General features: G+C 34.1%; 1 protein-coding gene across 2 annotated transcripts in view; it reads right to left on the reverse strand.

The window, feature by feature from the left end:
- Mdga2 (MAM domain containing glycosylphosphatidylinositol anchor 2) overlaps positions 1 to 14,466 on the reverse strand; it is a 701,866-nt gene that overhangs the window by 123,985 nt on the left and 563,415 nt on the right. For both annotated transcript variants that reach the window (XM_048362528.1, XM_048362529.1), the window contains exon 8: positions 8,959 to 9,252. In XM_048362528.1, coding sequence (XP_048218485.1) covers positions 8,959 to 9,252 — 294 coding nt within the window. The remainder of the gene's footprint in view (positions 1 to 8,958; positions 9,253 to 14,466) is intronic.

A 14,466-nucleotide genomic window follows, 5' to 3' on the forward strand; every position in this document is an offset into this window, starting at 1 on the left:
CATTAAATCCTCCATGAATTTGCATTACTACTGATTATTGGAAACCTGAACTCTCCAATGTACATGCTATTTTACTGGAAGTTTCTAGAGTAAATTTATTGTACCTCTTGCCATTTTAGGCATTCTTCTTGCTTTGTTTCTTCATTCTTCCAGAGAATATAACATAAATCACCATTTAAGGAAAAAAATAAGCATCTAAGTAAATAGTCACTGAGCTACATTCTCAGCCCCTAAAGTATCTTTTGACACTCATTTTTTACATCATCATATACCTTCTGAGGTAGCCATAGACGTTTTTTAACCTAGAGACTCATATCATTTTGTAATTCAATTTATCCATCTCCAATAAGCTTCCTCTGGTAGGATGCTTTTAAAAAGTTGCTATCATTTTAAAAATGAGTAATTTTTAATAACTACTCTCTCTCTTTGTGAATTATATTGATGGCTATTATATTCCATTTTCATAAAAACACAAACTTTGTTAAATGCACAGATCATGTATTTTAGAATAATTTATTTTGGAAGATTGCATCACATATTTTAAAATAATTTGGTTATCCCAAATTAAGTTCTCTTTTAAATTTATCTTTTAATTATAATCGTAATTAAATTTAAATTTAGTTAAAATGTAGTTCATTCCCCCCCAATCCACTTTTAACCTTTATTATCTTTAACCTTTATTATCTTCTTTAGAGAAGATAAGCCAGGTATTGGTGGCTACTATGGAGGCCGAGATATGAGGATTTCAGGTAAAGCCAGTGGGGGAAGAAAAGTCCAGAAGTCTCTTATCTCCAATAAACTACTCAGAAAAAGCCAGAAGTTATGCTGTGGCTTAAATGGTAGAACACTATTGTAGAGCAAGAAAAAACTCAGGGACAGTGCCCAGACCCCGAGTTCAAACCTCAGCAAGAAAAAAAAAAGATAATAAAACTATATTTTTATATCTGTACATATGTCTGTTCATGTTCACTTATCTTAGATGAGTCTATTTCCATAAGTACCTAGGATTACAGGTAGGAGCCACCAGTTCCTGGAAGGTGTAAATAATTTTATTGAAAATATATTTAACTTATTCCTTTTTAATAAAAAATTTCAAGAAGAAAAATACCTTGAGGTACTATGGCAATAACATACCTACTAAAATTCATTTGTACACAAATGAGTAGCTAGATGTATTTAGCAGACAAGATCATCCAACAAAAGTCTCAGTATGGTAAATTGCATTGTCGCTGAGCTTTTATTTATTTATTTTTTGTTGATGTTCAAAGCTAACACTCAACCACATGAGGCATAGTTTACCTTGCAAGTGTGTGTGTGTGTGTCTGTGTGTGCACGTGCACACACGCGCATGCGCTTACTTGAAGATAACATTATGAAGGACTTTGCTTCTGGGGCTGGCTTTGAGATCCTCAGATCTCAGCCTCTGAAATAGCTAGGATTGTAGGTGTCAACCACTGACATCTGGCTTTATTATATACCACTAAAACAAGATACCTGTTCCACTTTTCTGTGCCAATACTGAAAACAAAACTTTTAATAGATAGCTTTTCTAAACATCAAAGTGTCATTATGCCTATAGGAAAAAAAGCAAGCAACAGAAATGGAGCCAGATCAATAAATCATGTACTTATTTTCTTTGCATGAATATATACTTGAACACATTCTTTATCCTTGCTAAAATAAGTGCCTTGCAGAACTGAGACATCACATCAGTACTCTAGATGTATACTAGATCCTGTGGAGAGAGAATTATTTCCTTGGACAATTACTGCAGGTGCTTAGCTAGCCCTTACAAAGAAACACAGAGAATGCCTAGGATGGCAAGAGCAGCTAAGCTACATTAAACTCGTGCTAGAAACTTTCTGTAAAATAAGACTTACACTGGGAGATTCTGCTTCCCTGTAATTATGAACAATTAAATTGATGGAAAAATTAAGTAAGAATTGTTGCTATGCTGACTTAAAATAATAATTCCACCACTTGTATTGCACAGTTTGAATTAAATACTATCTTATAAGTTTTTCATTTCCCTTTTTACCACCCTCCCTAACTCCCTCCCTCCCTTCTCTCTTTTCTTTCTTCCTTTTTTCTTTCCTTCCTTTCTTTCCTTTCTTTCTGTTCTTCCGTCCTTCCCTCCTTCCTTTCTTTCTTCCTCTCTCTCTTTTTCTTTCTCTCTCTTTTTCTTCCTTCCTTTCTTTCTTTCTTCTTTCTATATTTTAGAAGAAATTTCAGCTACATGGAAGAGAGGAAGGAGAAGTGAGGAATAAATATTAAATGTTAATTTTTTTCAAAATGTTTGCATTGCTCAAGAATTCAATTGATTAATGTTTCTAATAAGTTCCAAAAACAACAAAAGTACTAATATGGCCATTTAGCTCAACTAAAATAATACTGGGTAATAAATGATGAACTCAATTTAATAATCATTAGTGTTAACATATGAACAATGAATTCTGAAAGAACTACTTATTAACAATCTAAACATCTTTCCAAAGCTGGGTACTGGTGGTTCACCCCTGTAATATGAGCTACTCAATAGGCTCAGAACTGAGGGCCACGTTTCAAAGCCGGGTCAGCAGGAAACTCCATGAGACTTATCTCCAATAAACTACTCAAAAAAGCTAGAAGTGGTCCTGTGGCTCAAGTGGGAGAGTGCTTGACTTGGGCAAAAGAAGCTCAGGGACAATTTCTAGGCCTGGAGTTTAAGCTCCAGGATTGGCAAAACAAAAACAAAATGAAACAACAACAACAAAAACCTTTCCATAATTTGTATGTTTATAGTGTATATTTTAAAGTGGGATGGTAAAATTATAATTTTATTACCAATTTAAGTTTTTGTTCCAAGTTTTCTCTAGAATAGAGAATGTCACAATAGATCAAAACACTGAGAATATGACACCTTTGTCCATGTAGTATTGTGATGTTAAAAATATAAGAAAAATAAAAGTATATATCTCAAGTGACTACTGGAAGCTGAAATTGTAGTAGAAATGGGTGTAATTACTTATAGTAAAACAATAAAATAGTTGAAATAAAATGAACAAGTAAAAAGTTGAAGTCTTAATACAATGTGATACATTACAAATTGAAGTTCTGGGGAGGGACTTAGACTACAAAGGCCCTTCTTGTCATAAAAGAATTAATACCCTAATAAAACAGAGTCCAGAGAACTAGATAGCCCTTTCCACCATATGAGTTTATAATTAAAGAAAATAAAGAGGCCTCACTCTTGATCTTAAAATTTACTTAAAACACTCTTTTACAGTATTTTTGTTATAGCTGTTCAATGCATTAAGACATAAGGGTATATTAGGAACAATCTACAAATAAGAAAGTGAATTTTTGGTTAAAATGTACCCTAAATAACCTGTTAAAATTGCAGTCAGAATGGTAATAATAGTGATTTTCATTATGAGCTAGATGGCATTTTATATGTTATTTTCAAAATTATTTCAATCTTTAAATATTGAAAATTGGAAACATTTCCCTCCCCCAGTGGAAATAAAGGAATTAAAGCCTAGAGAAATAATGACCATATATATTGTAATAAGAACCATATATATTGTAATAAGTGTTTTTGTAAGACTAAGACTATAAATAAAGAAAATCTTCTATTGAAAGCTTCTTTCATAGTTTACCCTGGAGTGACATACTGTTTTTAGTCCTATTACATTGCTCAGGATTATAAATCAAAATTTGTGTTTTTACATTTATAAATGACACTGGGTAGTCCTTAACATTTTTCTTGGGTTTTTAGTACTTTGATTCTCATATTGGCTTAGCTTAATCTCAAGTGACTGGCATTTTCAGAACATTTTGTGTGTGTGTGTGTGTGTGTGTGTGTGTGTGTGTGTGTGTGTGTGTGTGTACTGGCACTGGTACTAGGACATAAACTCAGGACCTGATTATTTCACTTAGCTCTTTTGTTCAAGGCTGGAGCTCTCCCACCTGAGCCACAATCCCACTTTTGGGTTTTTTTTGCTGGTTATCTGGAGATGAAAGTCTCATGGCCCTTTCTGCTTTGGCTGGCTTTGAAGAATGATCCTAAGATCTCAGCCTCCTGAGTGGCTACAATTACAACAGTGAGCCACTGGCATCCAGCTAAGAATAATTTGTGCTAAACATCTCATAAGTAGTGATGTTTCTTCAATATAGTCATTCTATAACAATTAACACTGTAGAAAATTATTCAGTTATTTGTGTAAAGTGAGAGTATTTGTTATACACTTTCCACTGCCTTTAATTTTCTTTCATTCATACATTTCCTGAAATTATACTTTTATGAATATTTGCTTTGATTGAAAAAGACAGATAACACACTCTTTTCTAGGATTCTTGATTATTTTAAAGCCCCAATCTCTGGCCTTTTCTTTTGGTTTAGTGCTAGCATTTGAACTCAGGTTTCTTAGGCTTGTTCAGCTTGCGAGGTCAGTTGCCACTCTATCCATTGAGCCACGACTCCAATATAACTTTTTGTTGATTGTTTTGGAGATGGAGTCTCCTGGATATTTCTGCTCAGGTTTCAACACTAAACTTCCATATTTTTGCCGTGTTAGTAGCTAGATTTGCAGAGATGTGCCTCCAACATTGAATTATGCTCTTTTTCTTCCAATTTTCTTTTACTTTGGAGACAGAGATGGGGTCTTGGGTTTCTCAACAGGCATGATTCATTTCTATCATGGATTTTCTTAATTTGAATAACAGATTTTGTAAAGGAGCAAAAAATATAATTTGGAGCGAAATAGAAAGCTTTATTTAATACAACTTACTCTTGTCAGTCTTCTGTTTTTGTATAGTTTTCTACATCCTGAGAGAAGTATCTTGTCATTTGTTACATACAAATGTGTTTGTGCATGGTGGACCCTTACTAGCAAGGTGACATTCATTGCAGTAATAACTTCTCCAGGTTAGCCTTGAGAAAATGTAGCTCAAATTATAGTTACAGGTTTTTTTTTTGTATTTATGTATGTGTCTGTCATGGGGCTTGAACTGGGGGCCCTAGGAGCTGTCCTTGAGCTCTTCTACTCAAGGCTAGCACTCTACCACTTTGAGCCACAGTGCCACTTGTGGCTTTCTGGTAGCGAATTGGAGATAAGTGTCTCATGGCCTTTCCTGACCTAGATGGCTTGGAACAGTGATCCTCAGGTCTCAGCTTCCTTAGTAGCTAGAATTAAAAATGTGAGGCATCAGCACCCAGCTACGCTCACTTGAATAAAACAGTTAAGCATTACTGTGCCAAGAGCTGCTGGTTTACACCTGTAATCTAGTTACTCAGAACACTGAAATCTGAGTGTTTCGATTAGAAAATAGCCTGGGAAGGAAAGTTTGTAAGATTCTTATCTACAGTTACCCAACAGAAAGCCAGAAATGAACTGGGGCTCAGTAGGAGAGCAAAAACCCCAAGTAAGAGTGGGAAGACTTGAGATGAAACCCCAGCACTGGTAGAAAACAAAAACATGACTTTACGTCGAAACTCTCCAAGTAACAAAATAAAATATTGCAGTTCATCAAATTACAATATAATCTTATAATTCATTTATAATTACAATTGGCAAATACGATAAAAATAGCCTGTTTTTAGTAGACATTTCTGAGTTCCTTCATTATATATATATATATATGAGAATCAAATGGAGTTTTTAATATTAAAACTTTTTTAACTTAATTATCTTTGCTTAGGGCATTCTTTTGTTTCTTTTGGTAACCTTATATACTATTAGTCAAGTGATAGTAATGAAATAACATATGACATTTTTATTTTTATGTTTTTCTAATAATGCTGCAAATAAAAATGAGCTAAAATTTTAAAGTTTTACTTAATTGCTGTTTGTTTGTGGTGGTACTGAGGTTAGAGCTCAAAGCCTAATGTTGTCCTTTATCATGTTCAAGCTAGGCTGGCACTCTACCAATTGAGCCACAGCTTCACTTCCAACCTTGTTTGGATGGTTAATTGGAGATTGGTATCTGACAGACTTTCTTTTCCCCGGTGGCTTTGAACTGTGATCCTCAGATCTCCGCCTTGTGAATGTCTAGGATCATAGGCATACTCCTTAAGTGCCTGTTAGTATTTCCCTAGCCTCAGGTCCTCAGCTCCTCCCACTAGCCCCCAGATCCACCCATATCTAATGAGCCACACCTACTCACTACCTACCTACTTCCCCTTTACCCCAGAGAAGCTGCCACCTGGATAAGGTGCAGACCCCACGTAGCTCCCTCTCCCGTGGGAACTATGGCCCCACTAATAAACCTCCTTATGAACCTTCTTCTCCTGTCTGTGATTATCTCCTCATGGTCCTCTGGGATGCCCGGTACCTATGCTTTCAGTGCCTAGGTGCAAAAAAAAAACGTTTCATGGCTCCAAACCCATGTGAATAAAACTAATGGTTGACAATAATAATATCATTAAATTTGATTATGTAAATATCAGTTTCATTTATCATTTCTTCAACTTGGTTCAATTTTAAGGCATTCTGTACTCTAAATGAAAATCACATTTACCATCTCTTAATTTGGTCTATATTATGTACCTTAATTTCAAGTGAGAAACCTAGAACATCTTCAAAATAAACCTTTCTTGTAAGAATGAGAACTATGCACAAGATTATAATAATTTAATCTATTATATTATTCTGACCTTATGGCATATGTAAGGGTCAGCAATAATTCTACATTCCATCAGGCATTATGCACATTTTAAGAAGAGCAATATCAAATGAAGAGAATATCTCAAAACCTTTTTAATAAATTATGTCTATTTATAAATTGTGTTGTTTTCTTTTTAACAAAACAATTACTGTTAGGGAATGAATAATCACACCTGGAGATCTACTGCTTTAATTGATCTTTCTATACTTAATATGAATGTAACTATATGTACATATATTTACATAAATATATGTGTGGATAAATATATGTGAACATATGTACACACATGTATACATACATATACACATAAACATATTTATATAGACATATTTATTATATATTTTGTTATTATAATTTGCATTTACTCAAAACATCTAGTGAAAAGCTACAAGGTAAACTATATTATGCTAAGAATTAAAAGTGCGCAAAGATATAAAGCCTGGCTTGTTATCTAGAATGTTAGAAATAACTACTAAGGATGATATGAAGTGCACACATACGTGTGTACATATGCATATCTATATGCATGTATGTATGACATGACATTTATAACATCAATGTTCCTTTCAAGTATCATTGGTATCCAATATCAAAAGTAAACAAAAAGATATCATTTCCATATTTAAAAAATCACTTTAATTGTTGCACTACTTATCATTTAAAATGTATTATTAAGGATCCTCCATTATTAGGTTTGTTGGACTAACCCTTAGGGGTAACATGTCCATGGAATCTGCTGGCAGGAAGTACACTTGTGGAACACGAGCCTCAGGAATATTCTAGTTGTTAACAGTTATTTGAACTCAGACACATACATAACCAGATTGTTGTTGCTGTTGTTGTTGTTGTTGTTGTTCTTCTTCTTCTTCTTCTTCTTCTTCTTCTTCTTCTTCTTCTTCTTCTTCTTCTTCTTCTTCTTGTTTTTCTTCTTCTTCTTCTCCTCCTCCTCCTCCTCCTCCTCCTCCTCCTCCTCCTCCTCCTCCTCCTCCTCCTCCTCCTCCTCCTCCTCCTCCTCCTCCTTCTCCTCCTCCTCCTCCTTCTTCTTCTTCTTCCTTTTTTCTCTTCTTTCTTTCTTTTTTTTTTTTTCCGTTCTAGGGCTTGAACTCACTGCCTGAGCACTGTCCCTGGCTTCTTTTTGTTCAAGGCTAGCACTCTACCACTTGAGCCACAGAGCCACTTCTGGCCTTTTCTATATATGTGGTGCTGAAAAATCAAATCCAGAGCTTTATGTATAAGAAGCAAGCACTCTACCACTAGGCCGTATTCCCAGCCATAACCAGATTCTTAATAAGAGTTGGAACTATGTTTCTTAAAAGATAGGGCAATATTGTCACCAGTACTGGAAAGTTCTCTAGCCTCTAGTAGTCAGTGCAAGGAGATGTGTGTCTCAAAGAAAGTCTGCTAGATTGTATCCCTTCCCCCCAAAGTTGCTTTGCAATGCAAATAAGTCACACCTTTTTACCTACATTTAAACAACCTAACCTGTCTCTATTGGTGTCCTTTTTCAATTATATCAATTACAAAAGAGACACTTGGTGTTTCTGAGAATCCCCCTTTATATGAAGTTTTATGATGATTTTAATATGACCAGCAACATCCCTCCATTTTTCTTAGCACTTGAATGAATACTTTCAAGAGCTAGTAAAAGGCCCACAAGGACTACAATATTTTCTGTCAGAAGCACAATGTGATTTGAATAAAACACAGTTTAATAATTATCGTATTCTTGTCTCAAAATTAAGCACTTATCTGTTGCTATAAATTAGGTGGAAATTCTGTAGGGAAGATCTGCTTGAATTATCTCTTACTAGATAATTGTATAATCCACAATTAAAGCTTCAGATATGCAAACACAGCATTTCAATGATTAGACCTCTATAACTGCAGAACAGAGACTTTTTAAACTAGGTAGATAAGTTGGAAAAAGGGCATGTAATAGCCTGACATAGAGACATGAACTCTGGTAAGAAAAGAGTCATATAACATAAAGTAACAATTACCTCCAGTTGCCACATGGCTTCCTTTCACACAGACAGTTCTTAGCCATTATGTCTGTTGATTCTTTGTCATTAACCAACCATGCTCCCCCATTAAGCTCATTACCCAAATGCACATAAACACAATTCTTTTCCAACAGCTAAGTAATAACCAGATGTACAGACAACTAATTTAAACTGGAAGGCAAGGAAATAGGAGAAATATTTTGTCTTAATCCAATTTCAAAATTCACCTCATTTCATTCAGAAGCTAATGCAATCATTTCTTTCTCTGTTCCCATACTGAAACCCATTTTAGAAAAAGGAATTCACTTACATTGAACGATGAGCTGCACCAAGGCTTCTCTGGGTTTCACGTTAAATCCATTGTACTGGCTGGTCTGACATCTGTACATTCCTGACATCTCCCTAGACACATTCACAATCCTCAGCGTTCCATCATAACTCTCCATTTGCATGGACCCATCAGGCATCGCCACCTCTTTATCCGCTCTAGACCAAAGGATGATTGGCTTAGGTTTTCCAGTTACTTGACATTGCAGTTCTATTGTGTCTCCTTCTCTGGTGACCAAAGGTGATTTTTCCTGTGGAACAGTCAGATTGGGTGGAACTTGAAATGGGAAAAAGAAAATTTTTCAAGGTTAGTATAAACTGGTAAGGCATGTGCAGACACAGAATATCATAAGGAAACAATTTCTGTGGGTTGAAGAAATGTGACCAAAATATAGAGACCATGGGAATTAACAGAGCATACCTTCACTTCAACTAATTCTAAATTATCTTCATTAAGCATTCTCAAGGAGTGCAAACATTTTTTACCATGATCAGGGTACTACACAAGAAAACTCTATTCAATACTTTGCAATTATTGGCCATGGTTCTTTGATATCTAGCTGTCACAGAAAAATGATCTGGCTAGCTGAGGATAAAATTTAACTGGGCAGACTTAAAGACACTGTGAACAGAAGCAATAGGAAAGGGAAGATGGAAAGCCCGGGATAGAACATAAGTCTTTGGTTTAAAATCTATTGCCAAATTGAGAAGATTTCCAGTCTGTTTTCTCTTTACTGGGAGTGTAATGGAAGAACTGATGTTATATATTCATAACTGTCACAAAACATGTGGCAGTCCATCACATTCTCCTTGGTATTTTAAGGGTTTTGACACTTGAATTTTATAAGACTTCACCTGAAAATACTTTTGAAGTCCTAGAATTATTTCCTACAATGTTGCCACCATTTCTCAAATATTAATTTTGAATAAATTTTCATATCAATTTCAATTAATATAAAGTTGATAATTATTGTCCAGTAGACCTTATCTCTGGTTGTGCTCAGCATATGTAGGTAGAAATTAGACTGATTTGGGAACTTACTTAATACATTGGAATATATATATATATATATATGATTCATGTTACAATTTAATGAATTAAGATAAGGAAAGCGCTACACAATTATTTTTCTTACAAACATTACCACCTATTCCACTAGAATTTTTTCTTTGTTTTTATAGTTTTATTTGAATTCATAATAGATTTCTAGAATTCAGGATCTACTAAAAACACAAGGTAAATAGAATAAGAATAATCATAAACATAGGTAATTCTGTTCTTCTGATTGCCACATGCTTTTCTTAAAGTTAACTTAGCATGTGGATTAAAACAAACAAACTCTTTTCTCTCATACATCATTATTCTGCTCTGGTTCCCAGGTACTAATACAAGCAATAACCTTAAAATTGCTTTATCAACCACTGTTGAAATTAGATTTTACTTTTACATATAGTAAAAAGTAAATTGAAGTCTAATGTGATAGCACAATTTTTTGCCTTTTATATATCTTCACTTTTCCTTTTCATTTAATTCCTTCATGTAATTCAAGTTAATAAGAACTACTTACATAATACAAATAGCATCTTAGAATTCAGAATAGAGAGAATATTAACCACCATTGTAGAACTATACCTTGTAGAAACTGGTGATTTAGCCAAGTAATTTGTTTGTTTCTATAAACCACGAAGTGATGATGCAACTCTAAATAGCTACACATAATAAATAACTGCAATAGAGCTGCAATATTTCTTCACCTTCCTAAGAAATGAAATAGAATAACAGAAATAACCTAAGCAGTAAACATTTGTTGCAACCTTACCATGTTTTGGGCACAAAAAATTTGTGTTTTCATTAAATTTTCTTGACAAACCTAAGAATCAATATTAAATACTAAAATTTAACAAATGAGAATATTGAGAGTAAGAGAAGACAAATATTTGGATTTGAACAGGATGCAGATCATACTTGTCAGCATAGAGAAATGAGTCTGGAAGCAGCTCTCACAACAACTGAGAGTAAATCCTGGACTCCCTTCCTCCCATTCCTGCTCAGACTCCAGTGGCAAAATCACCCTGTGGTCACTGTCTCATAGACAGCATGAAGCAGTCAAGACAGAAATGCGAAGGACTCTATGATACATAGCTTCAAAATTCCCTGGCTTGTCTCATAACATTAATAACTGCATTTATCTATGCTAGAATATTTTCCATACCTGTCAAAATTGCATACAAGATAAGCAAAATGAATATGAATTTATTTCAATCCCTGTGCACTAAATGAAGTGATGAATTAAAAGAATTATTCAATGGAGTATTATTTCTTGAAGTGTAGGCTTGGCCATGAGTAACCATTTTCAGTACACATTTCTTCATTTTTGAAGCTAAGAATATAAATTTTGTTTTTGCGTCCTAATGTTTAGGTGATTAACTTAAAGGAATAAGTAGTAAAAACTTAATGATACAAGTATTATCAAACAAAAGTATTTATTTTCTAAATTACTAGGATGAGTATTTAAGGATCTAACAACATGAGGTCATTCTAATTAAAATAGACCCTGCATATCTATATCTTTTAAAAAATGTTATTGTGTACATAGTCCAAAATTTCTCTTGCATATTTGTTATTTGTATATTTGGACAGACCTTTTTATTCCACCTCGCTATAATGACAGAAATTTAAACCTCAATTTTAATCTTGGCTACTTCTTTGTTTTGATAGATTAGCCCAGATTTTACTATTAGCAAAACTTCACTAAAGTATGATTCAATGTCTTTTTGTTTCTATAATACTTTCAAACTTGAAATCAGGTAAAAGCTTTCTCAACTCTCTTGGCATAAACACTTCATAACTTCTTAAAATTTCTGCAGAGTTTTCTCTCCATACTAAATTTTTTCCACCTATGTCTCTGCTTGTAGCTCTGTTAATTATTTCTGTAATGTTTCCATCAAGAGATTTCTCTTGTTTGTTCTCATGGAGATTTCCATTTTATACATTGGTGGTATGTTTCCTAACTTTATCCTAAGGGCCTTTCAACCTAGGAACACACTGCTTTATATTCCCCAAATCTTTCAAACTCAAGAATTACTTATTTCTCCATTTAGTTATTAACCTGTACCTTTTGCTAAATAAGCCATAGTTTTCTTGTTTTGATGAATGCTTCTTGCTCACTACTTCCAAAAACACCCCAGCAAGTCCTGATGTTTCTTTATCAACTAGGTCTCATCCTTGTCTATTTCTGTTTATTGAAAAAGTTAGATTTCTCAGTAGAGATCATTATTTTCCATTCTGTGGCAGTGTCTTCAGAGCTGTCTCTACAAACAGACTCACTCCAGGTCATCTGCTTCCTTTTTATGTATTTATCATCATAGGCATAATTCTCTTCCTTTCAAGAAAACTATTAACCTTAGTGAAATGCAAATAGCCTAATGGTTATTTTAAATAAATCATAGAATAGTCACACAACAGACTATAACAGAATTTTTAAAGAATGATATAATAAATCTATATTTATTGGTAAATATTCTGATTTTCAATGAGAAAAGGATGATAGTAAGTAGTATGAATAGCTGTGACTACTACTGTTGAATAAAAAATATTGCTAGTGGCTTGCATTCTAGAACCTAGTGTTTTATATTAGTAGCCTTTCCTTCTGTGTCTCCCTTTTGTCTGTTTCTGTCTCTTTCTCCCACACACATAAAATGAAAAACTAAATAGATATTTGTTTCACTACTGTGTATCTATCCCATCACATCATATTCTAAATTTCAAAAATGATAAAATATATTTTAAGGAGACTTATCAATGAATGTCACAGAGAGCTTCTTGAAGGGGAGAATATTCTTTTTATCTTTATATTGTCAGCATCTACTGTCACATATAATAGAAATTCAGTAGAGAATTTTACAAATAGTTTAAAAATCAAGACAGATATAATTGCCAAGTATTGGCACTAAGAGAGAAAAAAGTAGATATGTATGGGGAAAAATCTAGTGGAAAAGAAAATTTGGAAGAAATTATGCCCCCCCCCAAAATAGAAGTGGTTTTCTTTACATGTAGTATATTTATAAATTTTATTTACATATTTTCTTTCCATTTCTATAATATACCCAACACTTATTAGCTTATCATAGGCTCCAATAAATTTAGAGAAACTTGAGATATTAGTTCAATTTAGGCAACAACCTCATCTAATGAAACTCTACAGTGATAGTAATGTATTATTCTGGAAAGGATAACACAGTAACCTCACTAAATTTCACCCAAATGCCAACCCTGGGGCTCTTGTATAAGCAGTTTTTATTTTCTTTGCATGTTAAGCGTGTGATGCCCTTTCTTAACCTGTGTGTTGAAAGTCAGTTAAAGAGTATTACTCTGTAGGAAGTTTGTCCTCTACTAAGCTGAGCTGGATTTCATGCTCCTGAACTAGATGTATTGTACATGCGCTTAACCTGTACTTGTGCTCTTGCTTTGTATTAACCTCCTGAGAAGACAGCCCTTAAAAGTACAGTCACTTACTCTGTTTCTGAGGCCTGGTGCCTGCCTCAGTTCCTGCCACACTGCCTGCGAAACTGAAATGTCCAAGAAAGGAAGAAGAGGGCTGGGGATATAGCCTAGTGGCAAGAGTGCCTGCCTCATATACACGAGGCCCTAGGTTCGATTCCCCAGCACCACATATACAGAAAACGGCCAGAAGCGGCGCTGTGGCTCAAGTGGCAGAGTGCTAGCCTTGAGCGGGAAGAAGCCAGGGACAGTGCTCAGGCCCTGAGTCCAAGGACCAGGACTGGCCAAAAAAAAAAAAAAAAAAAAAAAAAAAAAACAAATCTTACACATTTTAACAAATGTGACAATAGCAAGAAAGCACAGCGATTATGTAATTAATGATTTATAAGTAGTGCTAGCTCTTGAAAATTACAGGAAACTTGGGTAAATTTCTGAGGCTTATTTTGAGATTTGTGTGGTTGTCAATGTGGTAAGAGATTAGATAAACCGTAAGGTGAAAGTAAAAAATATTAATAAATATAACAGAAAGGAAGGAGGCAATTTGAAGAGGCTATAATTTTACCCTGATTGTTTATATGTTTTTGTTTTTTATAGTATTTTTTCAATGGAAGCATACCAAATTAAGCACAGAAATTCTGAAAGTCTGTACCTTATGAAATTACATACATGCATATTGTAAGTGCTAGGAGAAAACATCCCATCAGATAGAAATGCAGAGATATTTTCTGGTATAGAGTTTATACATAGTTCTTTCTACAATTTTTCCATCAGAAATGCTACTATAAGAAATAGGCGATCAGAAAACTTTGAGAAAGATGCTATAAAACTAAGATGTCTCATTCTAAGCATAGAGATAGGCAATTTGAACAAATTGTTATGTTGTTTTTTTATTTTGGTTTTTGGTCAGCTTTTCCACTGTATCATTAATAGGAAAAATAAAACAAGTATAGAGAAAGAAAATATTGTCATTTCTTCCTGGAGGAAGAAACT

The sequence above is a fragment of the Perognathus longimembris genome, chromosome 14 (genome assembly GCF_023159225.1).
Source record: "Perognathus longimembris pacificus isolate PPM17 chromosome 14, ASM2315922v1, whole genome shotgun sequence".
In the NCBI taxonomy this organism is placed as follows: domain Eukaryota; kingdom Metazoa; phylum Chordata; class Mammalia; order Rodentia; family Heteromyidae; genus Perognathus; species Perognathus longimembris.